The 24182-nt window shown below is 37.3% G+C and overlaps 1 protein-coding gene across 2 annotated transcripts in view; it reads left to right on the top strand.

Moving 5' to 3' along the window:
- LOC138745851 (aldo-keto reductase family 1 member D1-like) overlaps nucleotides 1-24182 on the top strand; it is a 45728-nt gene that overhangs the window by 14986 nt on the left and 6560 nt on the right. For both annotated transcript variants that reach the window (XM_069903258.1, XM_069903259.1), the window contains exons 5-7: nucleotides 2847-2969; nucleotides 10923-11032; nucleotides 20465-20630. In XM_069903258.1, the coding sequence (XP_069759359.1) occupies nucleotides 2847-2969; nucleotides 10923-11032; nucleotides 20465-20630 (399 nt within the window). The remainder of the gene's footprint in view (nucleotides 1-2846; nucleotides 2970-10922; nucleotides 11033-20464; nucleotides 20631-24182) is intronic.

Here is a 24182-nt window from a genome sequence, read left to right as displayed (position 1 = left end):
ATCGCAGGCCAATGGACTGTCGAACATCTGCACTGAAACCTTGCCACCACTCATGGCCTGCCTCACCAGTTCCGACTGGATGGACAAACTGCCTTGGGTGCTCCTGGGCATCCGCTCCTCTCCCAAGGAAGATGTGCAGGCATCATCAGCTGAGCTGGTCTACGGTGCACCACTGGCACTACCTGATGAGTTCATCAGCGCACCTCACAATCCCCAGCAGTCGCCGCATGAACTACTTCCTCACCTCAGTGCATGCTTGGGCTCCTTCGAACCCCCACCACCGCCCAGGCATGGCACCCGCCCGTCTCACGTTCATGGTGAGCTGCTTTCCACGGAGTTCATTTTCATTCGGAGGGGCCCGATCGCAGCACCTCTGCAACGACTGTATAGGAGCTGTACACTGTACAGTGTTCCGGCTCGATGTTCACGCTGGACTTGGCGGCAGGCATGAGCTGTTTACCATGGACAGGCTGAAACCAGTGCACCTCAATCCCACCGAGCCCATGGTTATTGCCCAGCCCAAGAAGCGAGGCCATCCAGCAAAAAAGGACATTGGTGCCGGTTCTGGGGGGGGGGGGGTGGGCTATGTGGTGGCTCGCCACAAGGCAGGTGAACTGGCCCCACTTGTAAGCCATGTGGTGGGGCAGCTGACCAAAATGGCATATTCAGGGGTATCCCTTCCTTCCAGCTCAGAGCTCAGAAACCCACGCTTGTGGACCACGTGACACCCGGGTGATGTCAGTGTCCTCCAGCGCGGTTCTCAGCCAGGTCCGAGCTGGGAGTATAAGTGCAGCCCAGCAGCCTGCAATAAACTTGTCTGCTCACTGAGCTCATCCTGTCTGGTTGTGTGTGTTATTGCAGGAGCAGAGTAGCCGCCGCTACATTTGAATAAATTAATAAGAAAGTTTTTATGGAAGGGCAAAAAAATCAAGAATAGCATTAGAAAAATTAACATGGAGGTATAAACAAGGAGGGCTGCAGTTACCAAATTTCAAAAATTATTACAGGGTAGCGCAGTTAAGGTATTTATCAGATTTGTACCAGCCTGGAAAAAAACCAGATAGAACTATATAATTAGGAGAAAATGTCCCAGAACATTTACTCTATAAATGGGATTAGAAGCCAGTGCAATACAATAATTCACCAGTACTACATCATATACTTAAAATATGGAAGAGAATACACCTGGAACAAAAGATGATAAATTATCAAATACCAAAAATCTTATTGATGCAAAACCCATCAATCCCTTTTACAATAAATCATTTATTCTTTAAGGAATAGGATGGAAAAGGAATTAAGAAAAAAGAAAATTGCTTTTTGGGAAATAATTTATTAACATTTGAACAATTAAAAGACAAATACTGAATAACATATGGTATAATATTTGCATATTGTTGAAAATAGTTGAAAACCTATTTAAAAGATAAATTGGGAACTAGCCTGAGATTGCCCGAGAGTATCAGCTATGAATACTTAATCACAGACACAGCAATAGTAAAGCAATTATAACAAACATGTTTAACAAATTGCAATACAAGGAAGATGATGAAACAAGGTACAAGCCTCAACAAAGTTGGGAAAAAGATTTAAATATAAGAAGAAAGAACGAAACATGGGAGGAGTTAGACACAGGAGCCATGAGGAATACAATAAATACTCGGCTTCGTATGATACAATACAACTGGCTACATGGACTATATGTTACAGCTCAGAAGTTAGTACAAATATGAAAACTTTCTGGGAGGATTTAAACTTAATATTAAACAGAATTACAAAAAATAACGTCAAAAGATCCAGAAATCTTTCTGTTAAATAATATTAAAGACAAAAAACTAGGCCTAAAATTAGACAGAGGCCAAAAAAGATTTATTATGATAACGCTTGTAGCAGCAAAAAAGTGTATAATAACAACTTGGAAAAGGGGAGGCAAGCTTAAAAATACAACAATGGGATATAGGAATGAACAAATATATTCCATTAGAAAAAAATTACCTACAATCTAAAAGACAAATATACTTTATTTGAACAAATTTGGGAACCATACATAAATTATGTTAGAAACTGCCGATTTCGGACCTCCATCTCTTAAAGTGATATGATACAAGTACGTGAGCTGGTACACCACTGGCCTACTGCAGGGGGCAACCTCTGCACCTGCAGAAGAGCATGGGGACAAGGCAACACCTGGCCGGCTGTCAATCAGCTGACCTGAATAGACCAAGCCCCACCCGGTCAGGTGTCATCCACCCTCCAGGATGTAAGCCTGAACCGGCCTTTGAAGATATTCTCAGAGTTTACAGCAGCTCTTCTCACAGCTGGCTCTGTGGAGGTTTATGTCGAATAAAGCCTGTTGTACAGACTTTGGGTTTTATGTGTTTGCTTCTGTCCGATAGCGCACCACAGTACAATAATACTTAAATATGGAAATATGGATGACACAACGTTATTTTATGTGTTTGCTTCTGTCTGATAGTGCACCACAGTACAATAATACTTAAATATGGAAATATGGATGACACAACGTTATTTTTTTGTTTTTCATCTTTTCTTTTTTATGTGCATTTATTGTCTGTTTGTTTTTGATCCTTATTTTAAGTTATGGTGGTGGGGAGGGTGGGAAGAATGAAGAATGAAGGGGGGGAAGGAAATGTCACTGTGTATATTTTAATGATGAGCATTTGTATATATTGTTATTGATATGGTTCACAGTACAATAAATTAAAAAAAACCCAGAACACAGTTAATATATTGGGCAGCATCCATGGAGAGTAAACAGTCAACAAATCATTATGATTTGCCATGTCCATGGTGTTTCACTTTATGTAAGGGTTTTTATTTGCCAGGCTCTGGAATTGTGCAAGGATGCTGGTCTGGTCAAGTCGATTGGCGTGTCCAATTTCAATCGCAGGCAACTGGAGCAGATACTGAATAAACCAGGCCTGAAATACAAGCCAGCAGTAAATCAGGTACGGTCCACTTGTAATAGAACTGTTGTGGTACTGTCTTGTGACCATACTGAACCTTAATGATATGATGAAACCTTCAACCTAAATGTGGCCTTTCTGTTTGCTTATATCTTCCTCTAATTATACCAATTGAACCACTGCAGCGACAAAGTTGGTTGGATCATCTTGCCACCGATTAATCTGTCACCTTCACCACTGTCTTTCACTCTTCCACGGAGCAGCTGTCTGTTCTACTTTCCTCAGCTTTCTTGCTAAGCCCTCATTCTTTATCACTTGCCTAAGAATTATGGAAATTTTCTCAGGACGATATTTATGATGATCCCTTCTTTCAACATCTGAATTCAACAATTTAGTGCCATCACTTTTCTCTTCCAGTGCCTATTGCTTATGTTCTTTTGACTTTACTGCTTCTTATCTTTCCTTAATCTTTCACTGAATGTTCAGTCCTAAACCTATCATCAAGATTGTTCATGACGAGGCGTGGCAAGATGGCATAGAGTCTAGACGTGTAATCTCGACCTCTCTGGCCAGACTTTTAAATACCCATTTTTTAACCCTTTGTTTTCAGGTTTAAACTTTTTAAATTTTAGTTTAAAGTATTAAGGAATCATTATGGCTACTAATAGTAAAAAGACTAAACCTCAAGTTCATAAGAAGTTACAATTTTGAAGTGCTGAAGATTTGGGGCCTAGACAACTTGATACAGCCCCAGGCTCAATCTCTTCATTGTCTAAACCCCAAAGATCGCCTGTGGGGGCTGAAAAAAAAAATCTATTGCTCACCAAATGAAGCATGGCGCTGGAATTACCCGTTCACCGGAAGAAGGTGCGTGTTCCCAAGAAGTGGACCCTGATTTGGAAAGCCTTTCAATTTCAAAGGAGGGAGCACGCAGGAAGACGACTCCATTGTTGGAAATGCATCAGGTAGCATTTCAATCTGAAGAAATAGTTTTTCTTCGTGAATTGATGAAAAAACAACGAGATACGGCGGGAGACCAGCGGCGACACCGTGAGGAAGTCGAGGTGCCGTCGCTGGGAGGCCAGACTCGCAGTAAAACAGAAGTGCCTTCTGTTGAGTTGCAGCAGGAGCTGCAGTTACCTTGTTCTGCCACTATGTCAGAGAGAGCAGAGCTGAGCTTTACTGACTTACAGTGTATGCAATTGAATGCAATTACTCAAGCTGTTATAAAACCTTTGTTGACATCTCAAATGAATGAAATGGTTCATATGAATGCTGGTATAAGTTCAGAATTAAATATGGTTAAGACACATGTGGATGCATATTATGAAGAATTTAAAAAATTTCAGTCTGCTTTTTTGGACTGTAAACAACAAGTGACTTCTAACAGAAAAAGTGTTGGTGGAAAAATCAGTCATAGAATTAGGAGAATGTGAGAAGGAGCTAGAAAGAAAAATAGATTATTTGGAGAATCAAAGCAGAAGGAATAATGTGAAAATTGTTGGTTTGCCAGAAGGTATAGAAGGACAAGATTTTCTTCGTTTCTTTAAAGACTGGATTCCACAAATATTAGGGTAAGAATTTTTCTCTGGGGGATTGGCACTGGAAAGAGCCCATAGAGCTTTAAGAAGAACACCCTCAGCTGGTCAACCACCGAGACCGGTAATAATTTGATGTTTGAGTTATTTGGATAGAGAGGCAATACTTTGACTTGCAGTACAAAATGCGAGACAATGACAAACCCCATTATTGATTCAGAGTAGCAGAGTCTTTTTTTATCCTGATCTGAGTCAAGAGGTCATTCAACATCAACGTTGATTCAATCCAGTTAAAGAAGTTTTGTGGCATAAAGGTTATAAGTCTACTTTTCGTTACCCTGCAGTGTCGAAGGTGTTTCATGGAGATTATCAATTTCGGTTTTTTGAAAATGATCGTGAAGCAATGATTTTTGCTGATTCATTGCCAGATATAAGAGGTCAAAGACATAGTCCACCATTATCTCCTAAAGAAAAATCTGGTTGTTCTGGAAATGGAAGAAATGGCAGAAATGGTAAAAACGGGAATGGAAAGAATCTACCCCCTCGGAAATGGGATCTTTGAGATTGGAATCTTCTGGATGAAAAGAAGAATTTTCTTATTCTATTTTTAATTTTGTTATTATGATATTTTGTTGTTATTGACTATTTGGCTGGGGAGGGAGAGATTTGCACTAAGTTCTTTACTAGTTATCAGCCACTGGTGGGTGAACCACACCCAATTTTTGTTTAGGGGATTACTTGATAGTTTTTTTCTTTATTATTTTTAATTTATTTATTTATTTTTAGTTTTTAATTTGTGATTTTTTTCCTATTGGAGGGCCTATACACGTTGATTTGAGTTTTTATATAAAGATATTGGTAGTTAGTAATAATAGTAAGTATGTCAAAGTTGAGGTTTGCTACCTTTAATATTCAAGGATTAAATAGTATGATTAAACGTCAGTGAGACTGGGCGTATATTAAGAAAATGAAAATTTATATTGTCTTTCTACAAGAAACACATTTGAATGCGAAGGAAAGCGTGAAATTAAAAAGGGACTGGGTTGGGCATATATATTCTTCTTCATTTAATTCTAGAGCTAAAGGTGTAGCAATTTTGATACATAAAAAAATATCTTTTGAATTACAATCAATGGAGGGAACGGAAGGATGTATTCTTAAATTGAATTGTAAGATTTTTAGTGAATTTTGGACTTTACTTAATATTTATGCACCAAATGCAGATGATGAAGTATTTATTTCAGATGCATTTTTATGTTTGGGTCAGGCTAATGATAATATTTTAGTTGGTGGTGATTTTAATTGTATTTTGGAACCTTTGTTAGATAAATCTCCGAAGAAAGTTAAAAAATCCAAGATGGCAATTCAGGTCCAAACATTGATGAAAGATGTTAATTTAGTAGATATTTGGAGACGTCTTAATCTGACAGAGAAAGATTTTTCCTTTTATTCATTGAGACATGAATCATTTTCAAAGATTGACTTTTTTTCAGTATCAGCACATTTACAAGGGAAAATACAACAAGTGGAATATAAAAGTAGGGTGATTTCAGATCATTCTCTGTTACATTTTACATATGAGACTTCTGAGAAAATTCAAATAGCTTATCATTGGAGATTTAATACAATGTTGTTAAAAATATGGAATTTATTGATTTTTTGAAAAAACAAATTAATTTTTTTTGAAAGAAAATTCTAATTCTGTTCAAAGTAAGTTTGTATTATGGGATGCTATGAAAGCCTATTTGAGAGGACAAATAATTAGTTATACTTCTAAAATAAAAAAGGATCGATTAAATCAGAGTCTTGAATTAGAGAAACAGATCAATGAGTTAGAAAAAGAATTTCAGAAAGATGCTACAGAAGATCAGAAAATAGAATTATCTGGCTGAAATTGAAATATAGTACTTTGCAATCTTATCAATTTGAATGTGTGATTAATAGGACTAAACAACGATATTACAAATGGGGAGAGAAAGCACATAAGGTATTGGCATGGCAATTAAAGAAAGAACAGATATCGAGGACTATTAATGCTGTTAGACGGAATTCTCTTATTACTTATAAACCTCGTGAGATTAATGATGAATTTTATTCATTTTATAAAAAGTTATATACATCTGAAGGAAAACAAGAAACTGGATCAATTGATCTTTTTTTTAATCACAGTTGAATTTACCGATATTAGAGGATGGAGATATACAGGAATTAGATGAACCTTTTACTGATTCGGAAATTAAAATGGCTATGCTGGAAATGCTGAACAGTAAATCGCCTGGTGATGATGGATTTTCAGTTGAATTTTATAAAAAATTTTTATGATGATTTATCTAGTGTTTGGGGATGTATTACGTCAAGTTGGAGAACGTTATGAATTATCTGAGTCTTGTTCTAGTGCTTTAATTACATTAATTCCTAAAAAAGATAGAGATCCTTTGAAAGTATCTTCATATAGACCAATTTCGTTGTTAAATGTAGATTATAAAATAATAGCTAAAATATTAGCGAATAGATTGGCTAAATTTTTACCAAAGTTGATTCATATTGATCAAACAGGTTTTATAAAGAATAAATATGCTTCAGATAACATTTTGTGCGTGATTAGTTTGATTAATAGATTTCGACAATCTTTACATCATCCGATGGTGATATCCTTGGATGCAGAAAAAGCATTTGATAGAGTTGAATGGAATTTTTTGTTTAAAGTTTTGGAGAAATTTAAGTTTGGTCCTTCTTTTATTGGTTGGATTAGGGCTCTATATAGTAAACTGGTAGCTAGAGTATTGATGAATGGTTTGATTTCGGAATCTTTTAAGTTAACTTGATCAATTTTTCAAGGTTGTCCTTTATCAACAGCTTTGTCTGTGTTAGTGATTGAACCTATAGCACAGTTGATAAGACAAAATACACAGATACAAGGTATGAAAGTTTTAGATGAGGAGTATAAAATTATTTATTTGAGGATGATGTATTAGTGTGTTTAATAGACCCAGCTCAGACACTTATGCATTCGAAGGAATGTTTAATACAACATGGATGTCTTTCTGGATATAAAGTTAATTGGGAAAAAAGTGAAATATTACTGGTAAGTGAAGGAGATTATTCAGTTTATAAGAATATTATTAATTTGAAGTGGACTGATCGAATTAAATATCTGGGTTTAATTCTGAATGTTAATTATCAATCTTTATATAAATTAAATTTTGCTCCGTTAATGAAAAAAATTAAAACTGATTTGATTAAATGGAAAGATTTACCTATTAATTTAATGGGAAGGATAAATACAATTAAGATGAATATCTTTCCGCGTATACAATATTTGTTTCAATCTATTCCGTATTTACTTGATAATTTTATTTTCGAGATTTAAATAAAATGGTTAGGGAGTTTTTATGGAGGAGTAAATTTTCGAGAGTAGCTTTGAATAAATTAACTTGGAAAAATGAGTTAGGGGAACTATGTTTACCACATTTTCAAAATTATTATGAGGCAGCCCAACTTAAATTTATTAGTTAATTGATGGATTTGGTACAGCCTCCTAGTTGCGCTAAAATTGAGATGGCAAGTATTTCTGAATTTCAAATACATCAATTTTTGTTTAGGTGGAATATAAATTTGTTGCAAAAATATAATGTGCCTATACTAAAACATTTAATGAAGTTATGGATAAAGAAAAATAAAATGATAGGCTCTAGGGGTAAATTATTAGCTTTGACTCCGTTGTATAATAATCAACTTATTTCTTTTTCAATACATAATCAAAGTTTATTGCATTGGAGATTTTAATGTGTGAAAAATTTGGGAGATTGTTTTAAAGAGGGTAAGTTTTTGTCTTTTAATCAGATGAGGGAAGATTTTGGTATTGATAAGAATTCTTTATTTCTTTATTATCAAATTCGATCTTTGGTAAAATGTATGTTTGGTAGAGATATGATTTTACCTAAAATGACTAAATTTGAGACTTTTCTTATGAAGGTACCAGAGAAGGGTTATATTTCATCTATGTATCAAATATTAGAGGATGGTATGGATAAAAAGGGTTGGGGTATATCTAAAATTAAATGGGAAGTGGATATAGGTTTTAAAATTTTCTGAAGATGATTGGTTAGATGTCTGTTATGATAGTGTAACTAGATTGATAAATGCACGTTAATGCAATGATTAATTACAATTTTTTACATCAATTATATTTGACACCTGAAAAATTTAAAAAAACTATGGTTTTAATGAATCAGATTTGTGTTTTAGATGTGGTGATACGTTTGAAACTTTTTTTCATGCTGTTTGGTTATGTATACATATACAATCTTTCTGGAAGCAAATTCCATTTTTAGAATATCTGTATAAGATTAAAATAGTTTTAGATCCAACATTATTTTTATTGGGTAGTTTGCGAGCTCTGAAAGGCTTGGGATTAGATAAATTCCAGCTTGCTTTTGTATATATAGCTTTATCTGTAGCGAAAAAATGTATTGCTAGTATGTGGAAAGTTACAAATATGATTGATATTAATAGATGGCCATAATGAGATGAAATATTGTTTAATAATGGGAAAAAATTACATATGTTTCACATGATAATTATAATTTTTTTATTAATAAGTGGCTGTTATAGTTACATTTCAATTTATATTTATTAGATTTTAATATGTATATTTAACTTTTTTTTAATATTCTTTTTTCTTTTTTTATGACTCTCCTTAAGAGAGTTGGCTGAAGGGGGGGATTGTTTTCTTTTCTTTTTTTCTATACATATTAAAAAAAACGTTCATGTTTCATTGCTGTATATGTCATATATTATTTGCTTTTTGAATGAATAAATAAAGTTTAAAAAATAAAGATTGTTCATGACATCACAGGTGGCCTTGATTTCCATCTCTCCCACCAATCTGACTGGTGATCAGGCTCTCTCTGATCTTCTTCTGCAGAAGACCCTTGGGATCAGGGATGACTTAGTTCCTCTCTGGGTTTGTTGGTTCTGAAGTGCCTCATGAGGTCAATGTGGAACCTGTGCAGATAGAGCAAATGCTATTGAGTAGGCAGATGGATAGTTTGTGATATGGTATGTTCATTCCGCCTCTATCTCAGGGCTTTTCATGACCTCGAATACATAGACTCAAAGGTTCTCAGTCCCACCCTGAATGCTCATCCTCCCTTCTAAAAAGTCACAGGCCTGGAGATTCTGAGGTGTCAGTGCACGTGTTGTATTTCTTCAATGTCGCTCCTCTCAGAAGATCACCCTGCACCAAAGTCACCCACAATGGATTAAAACTTCCCAACTGACAAGCTTCCAAATACCAGGATGTTTCTATCTACCACAATATCAGCTCCATCTTTGGCGGCCTAATTCCTATCAGAATCAATGCTCTGGTTGTTCTCCTTGCCATGGAAAAACATAAAAATATAGAAAATGGGAGCAGGAGATCAGCCCTTCAAGCCTGCCCCACCATTCAATGCAATCAGTGCTGATCATGTGACCTCAGGACCCTATTCCTCATTTTTCCTCATTATACTCATTATTCCTGAAATGCCCTGGATTCAAAGTCCCCTCTAATTTTTAAGCATCCGTGTGCACAAAAATCTTCTGCAAATATTTTTCCTGAGACAAAAGTGCGCACTGAATGCTTATGCAAACGTAAACTTGAAATTGTTTCAAGATCATTTTGTTAAAGCCTATCTCTCACGGCTAATAAAACTGTATTGACATGTTTTAATAGAATACAAGTATGATTGTATTCTATGAAGTAATGTCTTATAGTATTATATATAACTGCATTAATTTAGGTGACTGGCCTTTTGTGCGCCCACGAATTTCCTTTGTGCCCTGGCTCCAAAATGTGTGTGTGCACGCACACAGCTGAGAGGGAACAATGCCTAGATTGCAGACCACCCTTTCTATTTCAAGGCACACTTGGATCTTTAGCTCCTCCTCCTGGTTTCTCCACCCCAATCTCCAGTGAAGTGTGAGGATCTCATGAACTCATGCCTTCTTTTGTTTTCCCTCCTACCATTCCCCCCATAACACATCCACAGATATTATGCAGGAGATGCACAATTTATATCGACCAACACTCAACTTCCCTTGCAGCGATTTGAACTGAAATGATAAAGAGTCCTCTCTTCCTCCATCATAACACACTCTCTTCAGATGGATTTTGAATCCAAAGCTACTTGACTCTCTCTGCCCTCAACTTCCTTGCTGTAAAACCCAGAATCCTTAACTCTCCATCCCTAACCCCCCCTTCCCCCCCCCCCCCCCCCCACAACAGTCATTTCCTGCACCTCCACTTCCAAACCCTGATAAGTGGTGGAATGAACTCCAGCTGTTCGGCTAGTGATCTTGGAATGAAAGAACTATTCACTCAGGCAGATTATGGAGCCTTTTACATGTCACTGCTTCAGGACAATTAATTCATCAACATGACAAGAACCTTTTCTCTTTTTTGTCTTCTCCTCAGGTTGAATGTCACCCATACTTTACTCAGAGCAAGTTAAAGGCATTTTGTGAGTCTCATGATATAGTCATTGTGGGATACAGCCCTCTAGGAACCTGCCGTGACCCACTCTGGTAAGCAGAATCATGACTTCCTTCTGTCTGAACTGCAGATTTCCCATGTCTTTCACTCAGATCATGAATGAAGTTTAAGACTCCAATTTATTTGTAACAAAATCACCTGTACAATGAGAAGGGTTCTTCCGTGAGCAGATCAACAGGTTAATTCTAATATTCAGACAGCTGTGTAAAGAGCACGATTTGCAGAGTATAGGATTGCAATGAAAAGGACCATGCAAGGACAGAATGGGGTTAATTCAGGAGGTATGGAAAACTTTTTAAGCCTGTCTGCATGATGTTCTGAGCTGCATTCACCAGCTTCTTCAGCTTCAAGATGCATAAGATTCTTTAATCCGACAAATATTTTAGTCTGACAAATGGTTCCTTTGAATTACATATTTACAATGGACGCACACTGTAACTAATTAGAGAATTCTGAAAGTTGAGACTTTGCTATGACAAAATAACTCATGTTTGGTCTTAAAGCTTCTGAAGACAGAGAATCCAGACACTTTAAAGTGCTTTCTCTGGGTACACAGATGTCCCAATTGTTGAAAGCCAAGGCAAATGTGCTGATACGGTTTGATATGCTAGTTAATTTTATGGCTATCCCTTTTGAGAAAGAATTGTTTGAGTGTTACCATAGTTTCTTTTCTTTGGCTTGGCTTCGCGGACGAAGATTTATGGAGGGGGTAAAAGTCCACGTCAGCTGCAGGCTCGTTTGTGGCTGACAAGTCCAATACGGGACAGGCAGACACGGTTGCAGCGGCTGCAGGGGAAAATTGGTTGGTTGGGGTTGGGTGTTGGGTTTTTCCTCCTTTGCCTTTTGTCAGTGAGGTGGGCTCTGCGGTCTTCTTCAAAGGAGGTTGCTGCCCGCCAAACTGTGAGGCGCCAAGATGCACGGTTTGAGGCGATATCAGCCCACTGGCGGTGGTCAATGTGGCAGGCACCAAGAGATTTCTTTAGGCAGTCCTTGTACCTTTTCTTTGGTGCACCTCTGTCACGGTGGCCAGTGGAGAGCTCGCCATATAACACGATCTTGGGAAGGCGATGGTCCTCCATTCTGGAGACGTGACCCACCCAGCGCAGCTGGATCTTCAGCAGCGTGGACTCGATGCTGTCGACATCATATGTCATAATATACATGCTTACGGGGAGCTTCCTCTCATTCTTTGAAGAATCATTACAGAGGTGTAAGCTCAAGATACTTTGAATTCTTCTTAATTCATCTTAATTTAATCTCAAATTGTTTATTTTTTTATATTTGTGTGTTCTTGAATATTACTATTATACAGTATGCTTTGTTACTCATTATATGAAAATCTCAATCCAAAGTTATGCAAAATGTTAATTTGTTATATACACATAATTCCAATGCCCATAACTCCTGAATAATCCCTTGCTGTGATTAAATTTAATGGTCCTTCTTGTTTCAAGTCACCAACAAGAGCAAACAAACAAGGTAACACAGACCTCTCTCCAATCCAGCTTCCCCAGCACACCTGAAGTTCTAACTTTTCAATTTAGGATGGCTGACAAGGGTCATAGTTCAGATGGTGTCTCTATGGGCAGAACAGAAATGCCATCAGCTTTGGGGGCAGTGTAACTTACCCCTTTCAGTGATAGAAGAGTTTCCCAGAGAAGGCTTGGGACAGATAAGTTCAGCAACAGAATGCCAACCCTTTCAGACCTCATGGCCAACTGCTCAAAGTCATGGTCATGCCACAAGGAGTGAATCAGGTGTCACCTGTGTGAGGTTCAGAGTTCTTTTCGTAAGAGGTGAGCTTAAGAGATAGGATGGGGGCCACAGGGTCCACTTGCCCTGTGTGGAGGGATGTGGTGGAGATGATGAAGAATTGGAGTCCAGCATTTGTCGGAGACGGTAAGGGATGTCAGGAGTGGGTGTTGGAGATATAGGGGATAGCTCAAGGATAGAGGTAAGTAAGGTGATCCCAATGCAGCGAGGCAAGTCGCTATCAAGACCATGTTGCCCACAGAATAATGCCATCCTGAGCAACTGTGAATATGAAAGGCCAGAGTGACATTGAAATGCTCATTTTCAAGTTCAAGTTTAATGTTGCATGGACTGAGGTACTGTGAGAAAGTGTGTAGTCCAGCCAGTTAGCCCATAAGTATAGTAAAAAGTACAGTACAAAGGACAGAGTTTTCGAGAGAGATAGGGGGAAAAAATATTTTCTGCTGATTAATGCTCAAGAAAATCTTTTATATTCTCTGATGTTACTCAGCATGTATCCATTCCTTCCCCAATGTGTTTAAAATACATACTGTAGTGGTACGCTTGGAGGGAGTGGGCAGAACCAGTGCTAACAGCACCTGTCTTATGACAGACAGCTAGATACAACAGCCTCCTATATACTGGCAACTAGCCACTACAGCCACGAAGCATAGTGACTCAGCAGCACCCATAGGTCTACTGAGAAGCCCTGGCCTACTCGACGTAGCTATGTCATGAGGTCGTTAGCACTTCAGATGTCACGACACCAGGTCACATGTTGTGTGTCTATATCAAGCCTGATAACACTGTAATAAACACTCTTCTCTTTGCTGGCTGACAACTTCAAGTGTGGTCTCGTTATTTCAACATGATGGCGTATGGGCACAAACATCATCCACCACAATTCATTGTTTCTGACCATGGATAGAACCTGGGACAGGAATGATGACTGGTTTTTGACTGCTCTCTGCCTGGGAGAGGTAGTGCCACTTGTAAAACCCCAGCTCACTCAGATACCAGAGAGCAGAGGTGGCCAAACTGCGGCTCGCAAGCCACATGCAGCTTTTTTACCTCTAATATGTGGAAAATTCAAATATTCTAGAAATTTCGACCCAAATCCAGAGCAAGAAATGTGCTGCTATATAAAGTGTTCCGATACCTACGGAAGGGAGTTCAGTATAAGTGCAGACGTTGAACTGTGCAGACCTAGCTGGTACACTTCAGATATAAATCTTATTTAAAGTTTCTGTGAAAACTCTGTGAAGATGGCTTCAACAAATTGTAAGAAATGAAAAATGAAGATGAAAGCAGAAATTTTCAGCCAGAGTGGGACGAAGAGGTTGCATTCACAGTTAAAGGTGGTAAACCTTTGTGCCTTATCTGTCACGTGCCACTCAGCCATTACAAGACCAGTAACTGCCATGGAACTAATCACAAAAACTTCTTGTAGGATCACCCACCTAAATCAGACTAGAAAATCATCAATAAACAGCCAGCAGACACTGTTGACATTGTTCAGTAAGGAAGCCGATACAACGACTGAAGCCAGTTGTTATAAATACCCATATTCTGATGGCGAATTTATTAAGAAGAATATAGCTGAGGTTGTTCCAGTGTTAGATCCAAATAACACAAAATTTCAGAGACTAATAGCACAAACCCCAGTTTCTCACCACACTACAGAGAGGCATATCTCTCAGATCAGTGCCGATGTTGCAGGCAAAATGCAAAATAATTTTAAAAATTCTCTTCCATTCAGCTTAGCTCTTGACGAATCAACAGACATACAAGACAACCCACAACTGGCAAGATTTGTTCATTATGTTTCCTCTGATGTAAATGTGAAAGAAGAGATGTTGGACTTAGTGGCATTGAAAGAAACAACTCGTGGTGAAGCCATTAAAAATGCGCTTGACAGAACCTTAAGAAATGCTGATTTTCCACTGAATAACCTCTTCAGTGTTGCAACAGATGGAGCACCTGCAATGGTGGGGAAAATGTAAGATTATTTGCACTTATAGAAAGTGATCCCAGTTTTCCAGAGTTTCTCCCTGTTCATTGCATTATTCATCGTGAACACCTGGCAGCCAGATACTTCAAGTATGAAGATGTTATGAAAGCTGTCCTTGAAATTAGCAATTTCATACGCGCAAATGGGAAGACCCACCGACGGTTCAGAAATTTTATTGAAGAATTGGAGCTTGAGGATAAACCTAGTGATGTATCTTTCTACTCCATTGTGAGGTGACTGTCAACCAACAATGTCTAGAGTAGTTTTGTGGATTTGTTGGAGCCCTATTATTACTTTTCTCAAAGAAAATAAAAGATCCTATCCTCAACTGGAAAATGATGAATGGATGCAAGATCTGATGTTCCTTACTGATATAATGATCATCTACAAACTCTCAACTTGGCACTGCAGGGGAAAGATAAGATTATTTCTGATCTTACTCAAACAATTTTCAGCTTTCAGAATAAAATAAGAATTTTTCAAAGAGATATATTGTCAAGAAACTTCAGTCACTTCCCCTATCTCAGTAAATACATTTCCTGACATTGAAATAAAAAACTATAAACTGGAAGAATACAAAGATAAATGACAAGAACTGCTTGTTAATTTCCTAGCCAGGTTTGATGACTTGCAGAAGCTGAAGCCCTGCTTTGTCTTTCTTGTAAATCCATTCATGGTTGATGTGATCAATAATGGCTGTCCAATTCCCGAACCTCTGGTTATCGAATCATCTGCTGTGGAAATGGAACTAATGGAATTACAGGAGGACCTGGGTCAAAAAAATGATCCATAAATCCCAGTCTACAATTGAGTTCTGGAAACAAGTTCCAGCAATAAAATATCTGAACTAAAGAAAACTAGTGTGCGATGCATCTCAATTTTCAACACTGTTGTGAATCACTGTACTCTGTAATGGTTTGTGAAGTCGAAGCATCGTGCAATCCTTACAAACCAACACCTGACGGAGCTAATTCTTACAGCTCTGACAACATATCAGCCAGATTTTAAACGACACAGCCAAGATGGAGACCCGCAAGACCACTACCAGCAGTAATTACCGTCTTTAATAGCATGATATTTGTAGCATTGTATTTTTGTCATAAAAATATAATTATAATAAGACTAATTTTGTAAGGTGGAAATCTGATTAAAATACCTCTAATTTTTTGGTTTACTTTTTTTACATTTTTGTGTCTTTGTGATATCTGAAATTAATACAAATTAACAGTTTAAAAACTGCATGCATCAATATATATTATTGAATTTAATATGCATTTCTTAAAATGTATATAATTTTTGTAACAAAATGTGTATGTAACAATTTTGTTCATCTCCTGCGGCTCTCACACATCTGAGTTTTATCGTTTGTGGCTCTTGCATTAAGCAAGTTTGGCCACCCCTGCCTTAGAGCTCAGTGTGCACCATTGAAATGTCTTGTTCAAAACTCTGTGGTTTCAATCCTTACCAGATGCAGGCTCAGTTCCCACCTGTGCTGCATTAATAACAGTCAAGGTTTGTTACAAACATCCATGAGGATTGAGGAAAGCAAAAGCTGGAAAGGGTGCAAAAAAAGATTGTTTTGAACAAGGATGGGCCTGTTTGTGTTTGAAGAAGTCTAGAGTGGCTGGGATTTTTTTCTCTAGGGCATAGGAGGCTGAGGGCAGAACTTTATAACATCATGAGGGATGTGGTTAAGGTGATTAGTCACGATCTTTAGCCTAGGGGGTTGGGAAGACTATAACTAAAGGGCATAGATTTAAGGTGAGAGAGGAAAGATTTATAGGGGACCTTTTACACAGAGGGTGGTGCGTCTGTGAAATGAGCTCCCAAAGAAAATGGTAGAGGCAGCAGGGATAGTGGTAACATTTAAAGACAGGTACATGAATCAGGAAGGTTTAGAGGAATATTTACCAAACACAGGCAAATGGGACCAGTTCAGACAGGCAACTAAGGAAGTATGGATGAGTTAATCTCTATGCTTTTTTTAAATTCCCCAAACACCGAGGATAAATCTTATAAAAATCTTTATAAAATTCTACTGAAAACCCGTCATCACCTGGTGACTTACCATTAGGCATTTCCATCATGGCGGTCTTAATTTCTAGGTCCGTAAACGGAGCTTCCAAATCTATAATATCCTCTTCTTCTAATGCTGGTAACTTTAATGTAGATAAAAAAGAATCAATAGATCCATTATCCCGTCTCCCCTCAGAAGTATATAACTTTTTATAAAATGAATAAAACTGATCATTGATTTCCTGAGGTTTATATGTAACTGTTGAATTCCCTTGAAGTCTGCTCCTTCTTTAACTGCCACGCAAGTACTTTATACACCTTCTCACCCCATTCATCATATCATTGTTTAGTTTGATTAAGTAAACATTCAAATTGATAGGTCTGTAATGTATTATATCGCAGTTTCAATCTAGTCAAAGCTATTTTCTGATCTTCTGTCTCTCCTTTCTGAAATTCCTTCTCCAGTTCATCAATCTGCTTTTCTAATTTAAGACTTTCCACCATATACCCTTTCTTAACTTTAGTAGCATAACTAAAATGAGCCTTTAAGCATAACTAAAATATGTCTTTAATGCATCCCATAATACCAAACAACTTTTAACTAAATTAGTATTTTCAGTTAAGAAAAAATCAATCTATTTCTAAACAAAAGCAATAAACTCAGGTTTTTTCAACAACATTGTATTAAACTTGATTAATACCAGCTCCGAACTTAATAAAGAATGATCTGATATAACTCTACTCTTATAGTCTGCCTGCAATAACTTTCCTTGTAAATGTGCTGATATTGAAAAAAAAATCTATTTTAGAAAAGGTAACATGACGGGGAGAATGAAAAGAGAAATCCTTCTCTGTAGGATTAATTCTTCTCCAAATATCTACCAAATTTAAGTCTTTCATTAAAGCCCCAATTTGTATCGCCACCTTTGATTTTCTGATACATTTTGGGGATTTATCCATCAATGGATCTAAAACACAGTTAAAATCTTCCCCAACTAGAATATTTTCATTAGCTTGACTAAGTAACAAAAATGCGTCTGAAATAAAACCTTCATCATCTGCATTAGGTGCATAGATTTAAGCAACGTTCAAAATTTCTTAAAGATTTTACAGTCCACAGATTTTACAAACCCTCCCAGCATTCCCCTCTACAGTCTATAACTCAAAAGATAAATTCTTCTGAACTAAAATCGCTACACTTTTTGCCTTAGAATTAAATGAAGAAAAAATAATGACCAACCCAATCTCTTCAATTTCAAATGCTCTTTTTCAGTTAAATGTGTTTCTTGCAAAAAAGCAATACCAATTTTCATTTTCTTAATATAAGCTAAAACTCGCTTTCACTTAATTGGATTATTTAATCCCTGAACATTAAAAGTTGCAAATTTCAAATTAGACCTTTTAATAAACTAACAATATAGGCACTTAATACAAAAAGTCACTCTTCTACTAATAAATGAAACCTGTTCTCCCTCCCCTAATATTATAAAATGTTGATATAAAACGGAATACAATTAATTCCCCCCCCATTAAAAAAACAAAGAAAATAAAACCACCCAAAGGTAGTAATTCCCTAAAAAACTGGGTGTGGTACACCCCACTGGTGGCAGATGACTATCAAAGATATCAGTGCCATCCACCTCCCCCGCAGCCAGAAATACAATATATATAATAATGTAATTCAACATCATTGAGATATTAAGCCCTGGGACTCCAGTCCCAAAGATTGGTTCGAAGCTTCAACATCGCTAAGACTATGTGTCAAAGACTCCTTCTTTCCATCTTTCCCATTCTTTCCATTCTGTCCATTTCCATGTCCATTGCCCCTTCTTTTAGGTGACAACGGTGGGATACTTCCCTGACCACGTAGATCCAGTAATGAATTAGCAAAAACCAATGCATCATGATCATTCTCAAAAAACTGAGACTGATAATTGCAATAAAAAAACTTCAACACAGCAGGGTATTGAAAAGCAAATTTATATCCTTTCAGCCACAGAACTTCTTTGGCAGAATTAAACTCGCGTCGACATCTAATAATTTCTTGACTCAAATCAGCATAGAAGAAAACTCTAATATTCTGAATCATCGCTGGAGCTTGATTTTGTCTTGCCTTCTGTACCGCCAACCGCAAAATCATTTCTCTATCCTGATAATTCAGGCACCGAATTAAAACTGCTCGTGATGGTTGACCTGGTAATGGCTTCCTCCTTAACGCTCTCTGTGCCCTTTCCAATACCAAACCACCCGGAAAGAACTCTTTACCCAACATCTCAGGGATCCAATCCTTAAAAAATTTTATTGGATCCGCTACTTCCACAATTTGTACATTATTTTTCCGGCTTTGATTTTCCAATGAATCAATCTTCTTCAATAGTTCTCTCTTCTGAATTCCCCAATCCACGAACGAATCTTCCACTTTCTCTATTTTTTCTTTATTAATAACTTGCTCTTTACATTCAGAGAAAGCTGTCTCAAAGTTTTAAAAATTTTCCTGTACTACATCTACTGAAGTAAAGCATTTATTACCATCTCTCTTAAGCGTAGATAGATCTTCAGACATTGTAGATTGCATTTGGGTCATTTGATGAGACATATTATCCATATAGTAAGCAATCCCTCCCAGCACAGTAAAAATAGAGTTCAGTCCGGATTCCAGTACCACATCTTGAGACCCATCTTCTATAAGCTCCTCCTCCAGTTGTTCCTGTGTACTGGCTATGAAAGGTAAGTCCTCTTCTTGTTCCATGGTTGTCAGGACTTTTCCCATGCTGCTGCAGGTCTGGACACTCTACGATGGCACCCCAACCACATTGGGGCGCCGCCGCTCAGGTACCCACCCCCCCGCAGCCCACACCCATTCCAATAGATTGCGGACCCTGGGAGCACCGCGAATGCCCAGCAGAGCCAGGGGCTGTGCAGGGGCAATCTCCAGCAACTTTCTGCACATCCCTGACTCCCCTGACGGCTGTACGGGCCCAAGGGTTATTTGTTCAATCGGATCAACCGCGCACCCGACATCGCCAATGCGCGGTTCAAAGTCAGTCGATTTTTTTCAACAAGCCGGAGACAAGACCAGTGCTGGCATAATGTTTAACCTGGCTGGAGTTCTCTGTGGCTTGGAGGTTCCAGGCAGCAGCTCCGTGGTTCCAGCTGGACAGGTAGGCCTCAGTTCTTCAACACTTTTAAAAAATAGTTTTTTCTGTAGTTGAGTTTTAGGTTTTTTAATATTAGCTGCCATTATAGACAACTAATATATTTAGAAACAGAAATATGGCATTTATATACTTAGATTAAAGTTTAAAAATGGATGTTTAAAAAAACTGGCTGGGGAGGATTAGGACTGCACGTCTGCCCGGTACGCCATCTTGCCACGCACTCCCCCCCCAGTTAGTTTCCATGCTGTAGAATTATGACATCATCACTTCTCCCAGCGTCAGGTTGCAGCTGTATCTATGTTTGTCCCCTTACTGCCAATAATCTCTTCTGGAGATTGTGAAGGAGTGCAGTCTTGAGGTTGGGGATTGGTTGTTCAATTGGCTAACGATTACCTTCATGCCTCACAAGAACCCAATGTCAGTGAGCTGAAATTCCAGAGGGAGTCCAGTACTTACCAAGCAAAAGTATTTCCTTCAGGAAGGACTATTGCAATTCCCAATAACGTGATGTGTTTCTGTGTCGGCAGGGTGAACATCAAGATCCCTTCTCTGTTGGAAGATCCAGTCCTAAACTGTGTAGCAGCCAAGTACAAGAAAACAAGTGCTCAAGTGGCTCTGCGATACCAGATTCAACGCAATGTGGTTGTCATTCCAAAGAGTTTTAATCCTGAACGCATTCAACTGAACTTTGAGGTGAAGCTTTAAGTTTACTTTATCTTGAGATAACAGAATTACTTCCAACAAGTTGTCTCCTGCACATGGATCTTTTATATTCCTCATACTCTCATTTTATTCAACCCAAGCTTCCACTCCCCACTCCACATTCACTTTGCACCTTGTATTAATTTATGTTCTAAGTTCAAGTTTATTTCTACATGTACTAATGGTTTGGTGAGTTTGTTTTATTGGCGGTTCAGCTAGTCAACCTATGCAGAGTACAGCAGTTAAAATGCAGTTGAGAGTGCAAATCCTTAGATGAATTTATTACTCTAGATTTGAGGACATAGTCCTACAGCCCTAAAACTGGCCCTCAGACCCAGCTTGTCAATGGCAGCAACATACCTTCCTGCATTAGTCCCACATTACCCCCAGACCCCTCCAATCCCTTCCCATCTAAGAAGTTATCCAAGCATTTTTTAAAAGATGCTAATGTACCACACGGGGCAGCATGTTTGGCGGAGCAGTTAGCGCAATGCCTTTGCAGCACCAGTGATCGCAATTGGGGTTTGAATCCCACGCTGTCTGTAAGGAGCTTGTATGTTCTCCCTGTGTATGCATGGGTTTTTCCTGGGGGCTCTGGTTTCCTCCCACTGTTTGAAACTTACCAGGGGTTGTAGTTGATTGGGTATAAAGTGGGCTGAAATGGACTGTTAATGTGCTCTATATCTAAATTTTAAATTTTAAAAAATCATTTAAAATTTAAATTTTAAAAATTACAATAAACTTTAAAAATTCCTGATTCCATCATTTTGTCCGGGAGCTCGTTTCATACGGCCATCACCCTATGAATGAAGAATTGTCCCCTCATTTCCTTTCTAAATCCCAGACCTCTCACCTCATAGCAGTGATTCTCAACCTTTTTCTTTCCACTCACATACCACTTTAAGTAAACCCTATGCCATAGGTGCTCTGTGATCAGTAAGGGAGTGCTTTCTATTTTTTAAATAATGTTTTATTTTTCACACTGTGAATCATATCAACCAAAATATGTAGAAATGTATCTCATTAAATTTACATAGTGGCCTTTTCTCCCCTTTTTCACCCACCCCCCCTATCCCTCCCTCCTTTCTACCCACCCCCCTCCAATACACATAAATATTCAACATATTCAAAACAATAAAATCATAAAACAATATTTTCACACAAAGGAAAATAAACAAGAAAAATGCGTCATCTATTCATTACACACTGAATCTAATCGTTTTGTCTTATCATTTTCATTCTCACTTTATGGGATGGAGGTCGTAGGCAAGCTCTGTCTGATATGTTCCATGTATGGTTCCCAAATTTGTTCAAACATTGCGACTTTATTTTTTAAATTATGTTTTTCTTTTCCAATGGAATACATTTATTCATTTCCATGTAACATTACTGTATACTCATGCTCTCTTCCATTTTCCAAGTTGACAGTATACATTTTTTTGCTATCGCTAAGGTATCATAATGAATTTTTTTTGCACTTTATCCAATTTGAGGCCTAATTCTCTACTTCTTAAGTTACTTAAAAGAAATATCTCTGGTTTTTTTGGTATGTTATTTTTTGTAATTTTATTTAGTATCTGAGTTAATTCTTCCCAAAACGTATTAACTTTGCTACATGCCCAAGTTGCTTGTAATGTTGTTCCCATTTCCTTCTTCCAGCGAAAACATCTATCTGATAATGCTGAATCCCATTTTTTTTTAACTTTTGAGGAGTAATATATACCCTGTGTAACCAATTATACTGTATCATGCATAACCTTGTCTTTATTGTATTCTTCATAGTTCCAGAACATAACTTTTCAAATACTTCATTTTTTATCTCTATGTTTAGATCCTTTTCCCACTTCTGCTTAGGTTTATAATTTATTTCATTTTCCTTATCTTGCAGCTTAATGTCCATGTTGGTTATAAATCTTTTGATTATCATTGTGTCTGTAATCACGTATTCAAAGCTGCTTCCTTCATGTAATCTAAGCAGTTTCCCCAATTTATCCTTTAAATAAGCTTTCAATTGATGATATGCAAACATTGTACTATAAATTATTCCATATTTGTACTTCAACTATTCAGATGTTAATAAATTATTTCCCAAAAAACAGTTTTCTATTCTTTTGATTCCTTTTCTCTCCCATTCTCTAAAGGAAAGGTTGTCTATTGTAAAAGGGATTAGTGGATTTTGCATTAATAGTAATTTTGGTATTTGATCATTCATTTTTTTTTCTTTCTAAGTGGATCATCTTCCATGTATTAAGTAAATGATGCAATACTGGTGAGTTTTTATATTACACCAGCTTTTCATCCCATTTATAAAGTATATGTTCCGGTACCTTTTCCCCTATTTTATCTAGTTCTATCTTAGTCCAGTCTGGTTTTTCCCTTGTCTGGTAAAAATCTGATAAATACCTCAATTGTGCAGCTCCATAATAATTTCAAAAATTTGGTAACTATAAACCATCTTGAATATACCTCTCTGTTAATTTATCTAACCCTACCTTTGGATTCCTTCCTTTCCACAAGACTTCCTTATTATTCTCTTTAGTTCCTTAAAGAATTTTTCTGTTAAGGGAATTGGTAACGATTAAAATAAGTATTGTATCCTTGCAAACACGTTCATTTTAATGCAGTTTACCCTCCCTATCAATGTTAGCGGTAATTCTTTCCATTTTTCCAAGTCTTCCTGCAATTTCTTTATTACTGTCTGGGAATTTAGTTTGTGCAAGTGGCTTAAGTTATTATCTAACCTGATCCCTTGGTATCGGATTGCTTGTGTTTGCCATTTAAATGGTGGTTCTTTTTTAAATTCTGTATAATCTGCATTACTCATTGGCATCACTTCACTTTTATTTGCATTGATCTTGTACCCTGATATTTCTCCATATTCCTTCAGTTTCTTATATAATCCTTTTACTGATATCTCTGGTTCTGTTAGGTATACTATGATGTCATCTACAAATAAGCTGATTTTATACTCCTTCTTTATTTTTATCCTTTTTATTTTATTTTCTATTCTTATCAGTTCTGCCAATGGTTCTATTGCTAAGATGAACAATGAGGGGGATAGTGGACATCCCTGTCTAGTTGACCTACTTAATTTAAAGTGACTCGATACATATCCATTTACTGTTACCTTAGCCAACGGTCCATTATACAACACTTTAATCCAATTGATATATTTTTATGGTAGATTGGACTTCTGTAATACTTTCAATAAGTAATTCCACTCTACTCTGTCAAAGGCTTCTTCTGCGTCTAGAGCAACAGCCACAGTTGGTTTCTTATTTCCTTGAACTGCGTGGATTAGATTAAAAAGTTTGCAGACATTGTCCGCTATTTGTCTTTTCTTAATAAATCCATTTGATCTTGTTTTCCTATTTTAGGTACACAATCAGCCAATCTGTTGGCTAATAATTTCACTATTATCTTATAGTCTGACTTAAGTAGAGATATTGGTCTATATGATGCTGGTGTTAGTGGATCCTTCCCCATCTTTGGTATTACTGTAATTATTGCTGTCTTACATGAATCTGGCAAGTTTTGTGTTTC

The sequence above is a fragment of the Narcine bancroftii genome, chromosome 11, assembly GCF_036971445.1.
Source record: "Narcine bancroftii isolate sNarBan1 chromosome 11, sNarBan1.hap1, whole genome shotgun sequence".
NCBI lineage: Eukaryota > Metazoa > Chordata > Chondrichthyes > Torpediniformes > Narcinidae > Narcine > Narcine bancroftii.
Note: the sequence above shows the minus strand (reverse complement) of the source record. Positions and strands in the feature narration are given on the sequence as shown.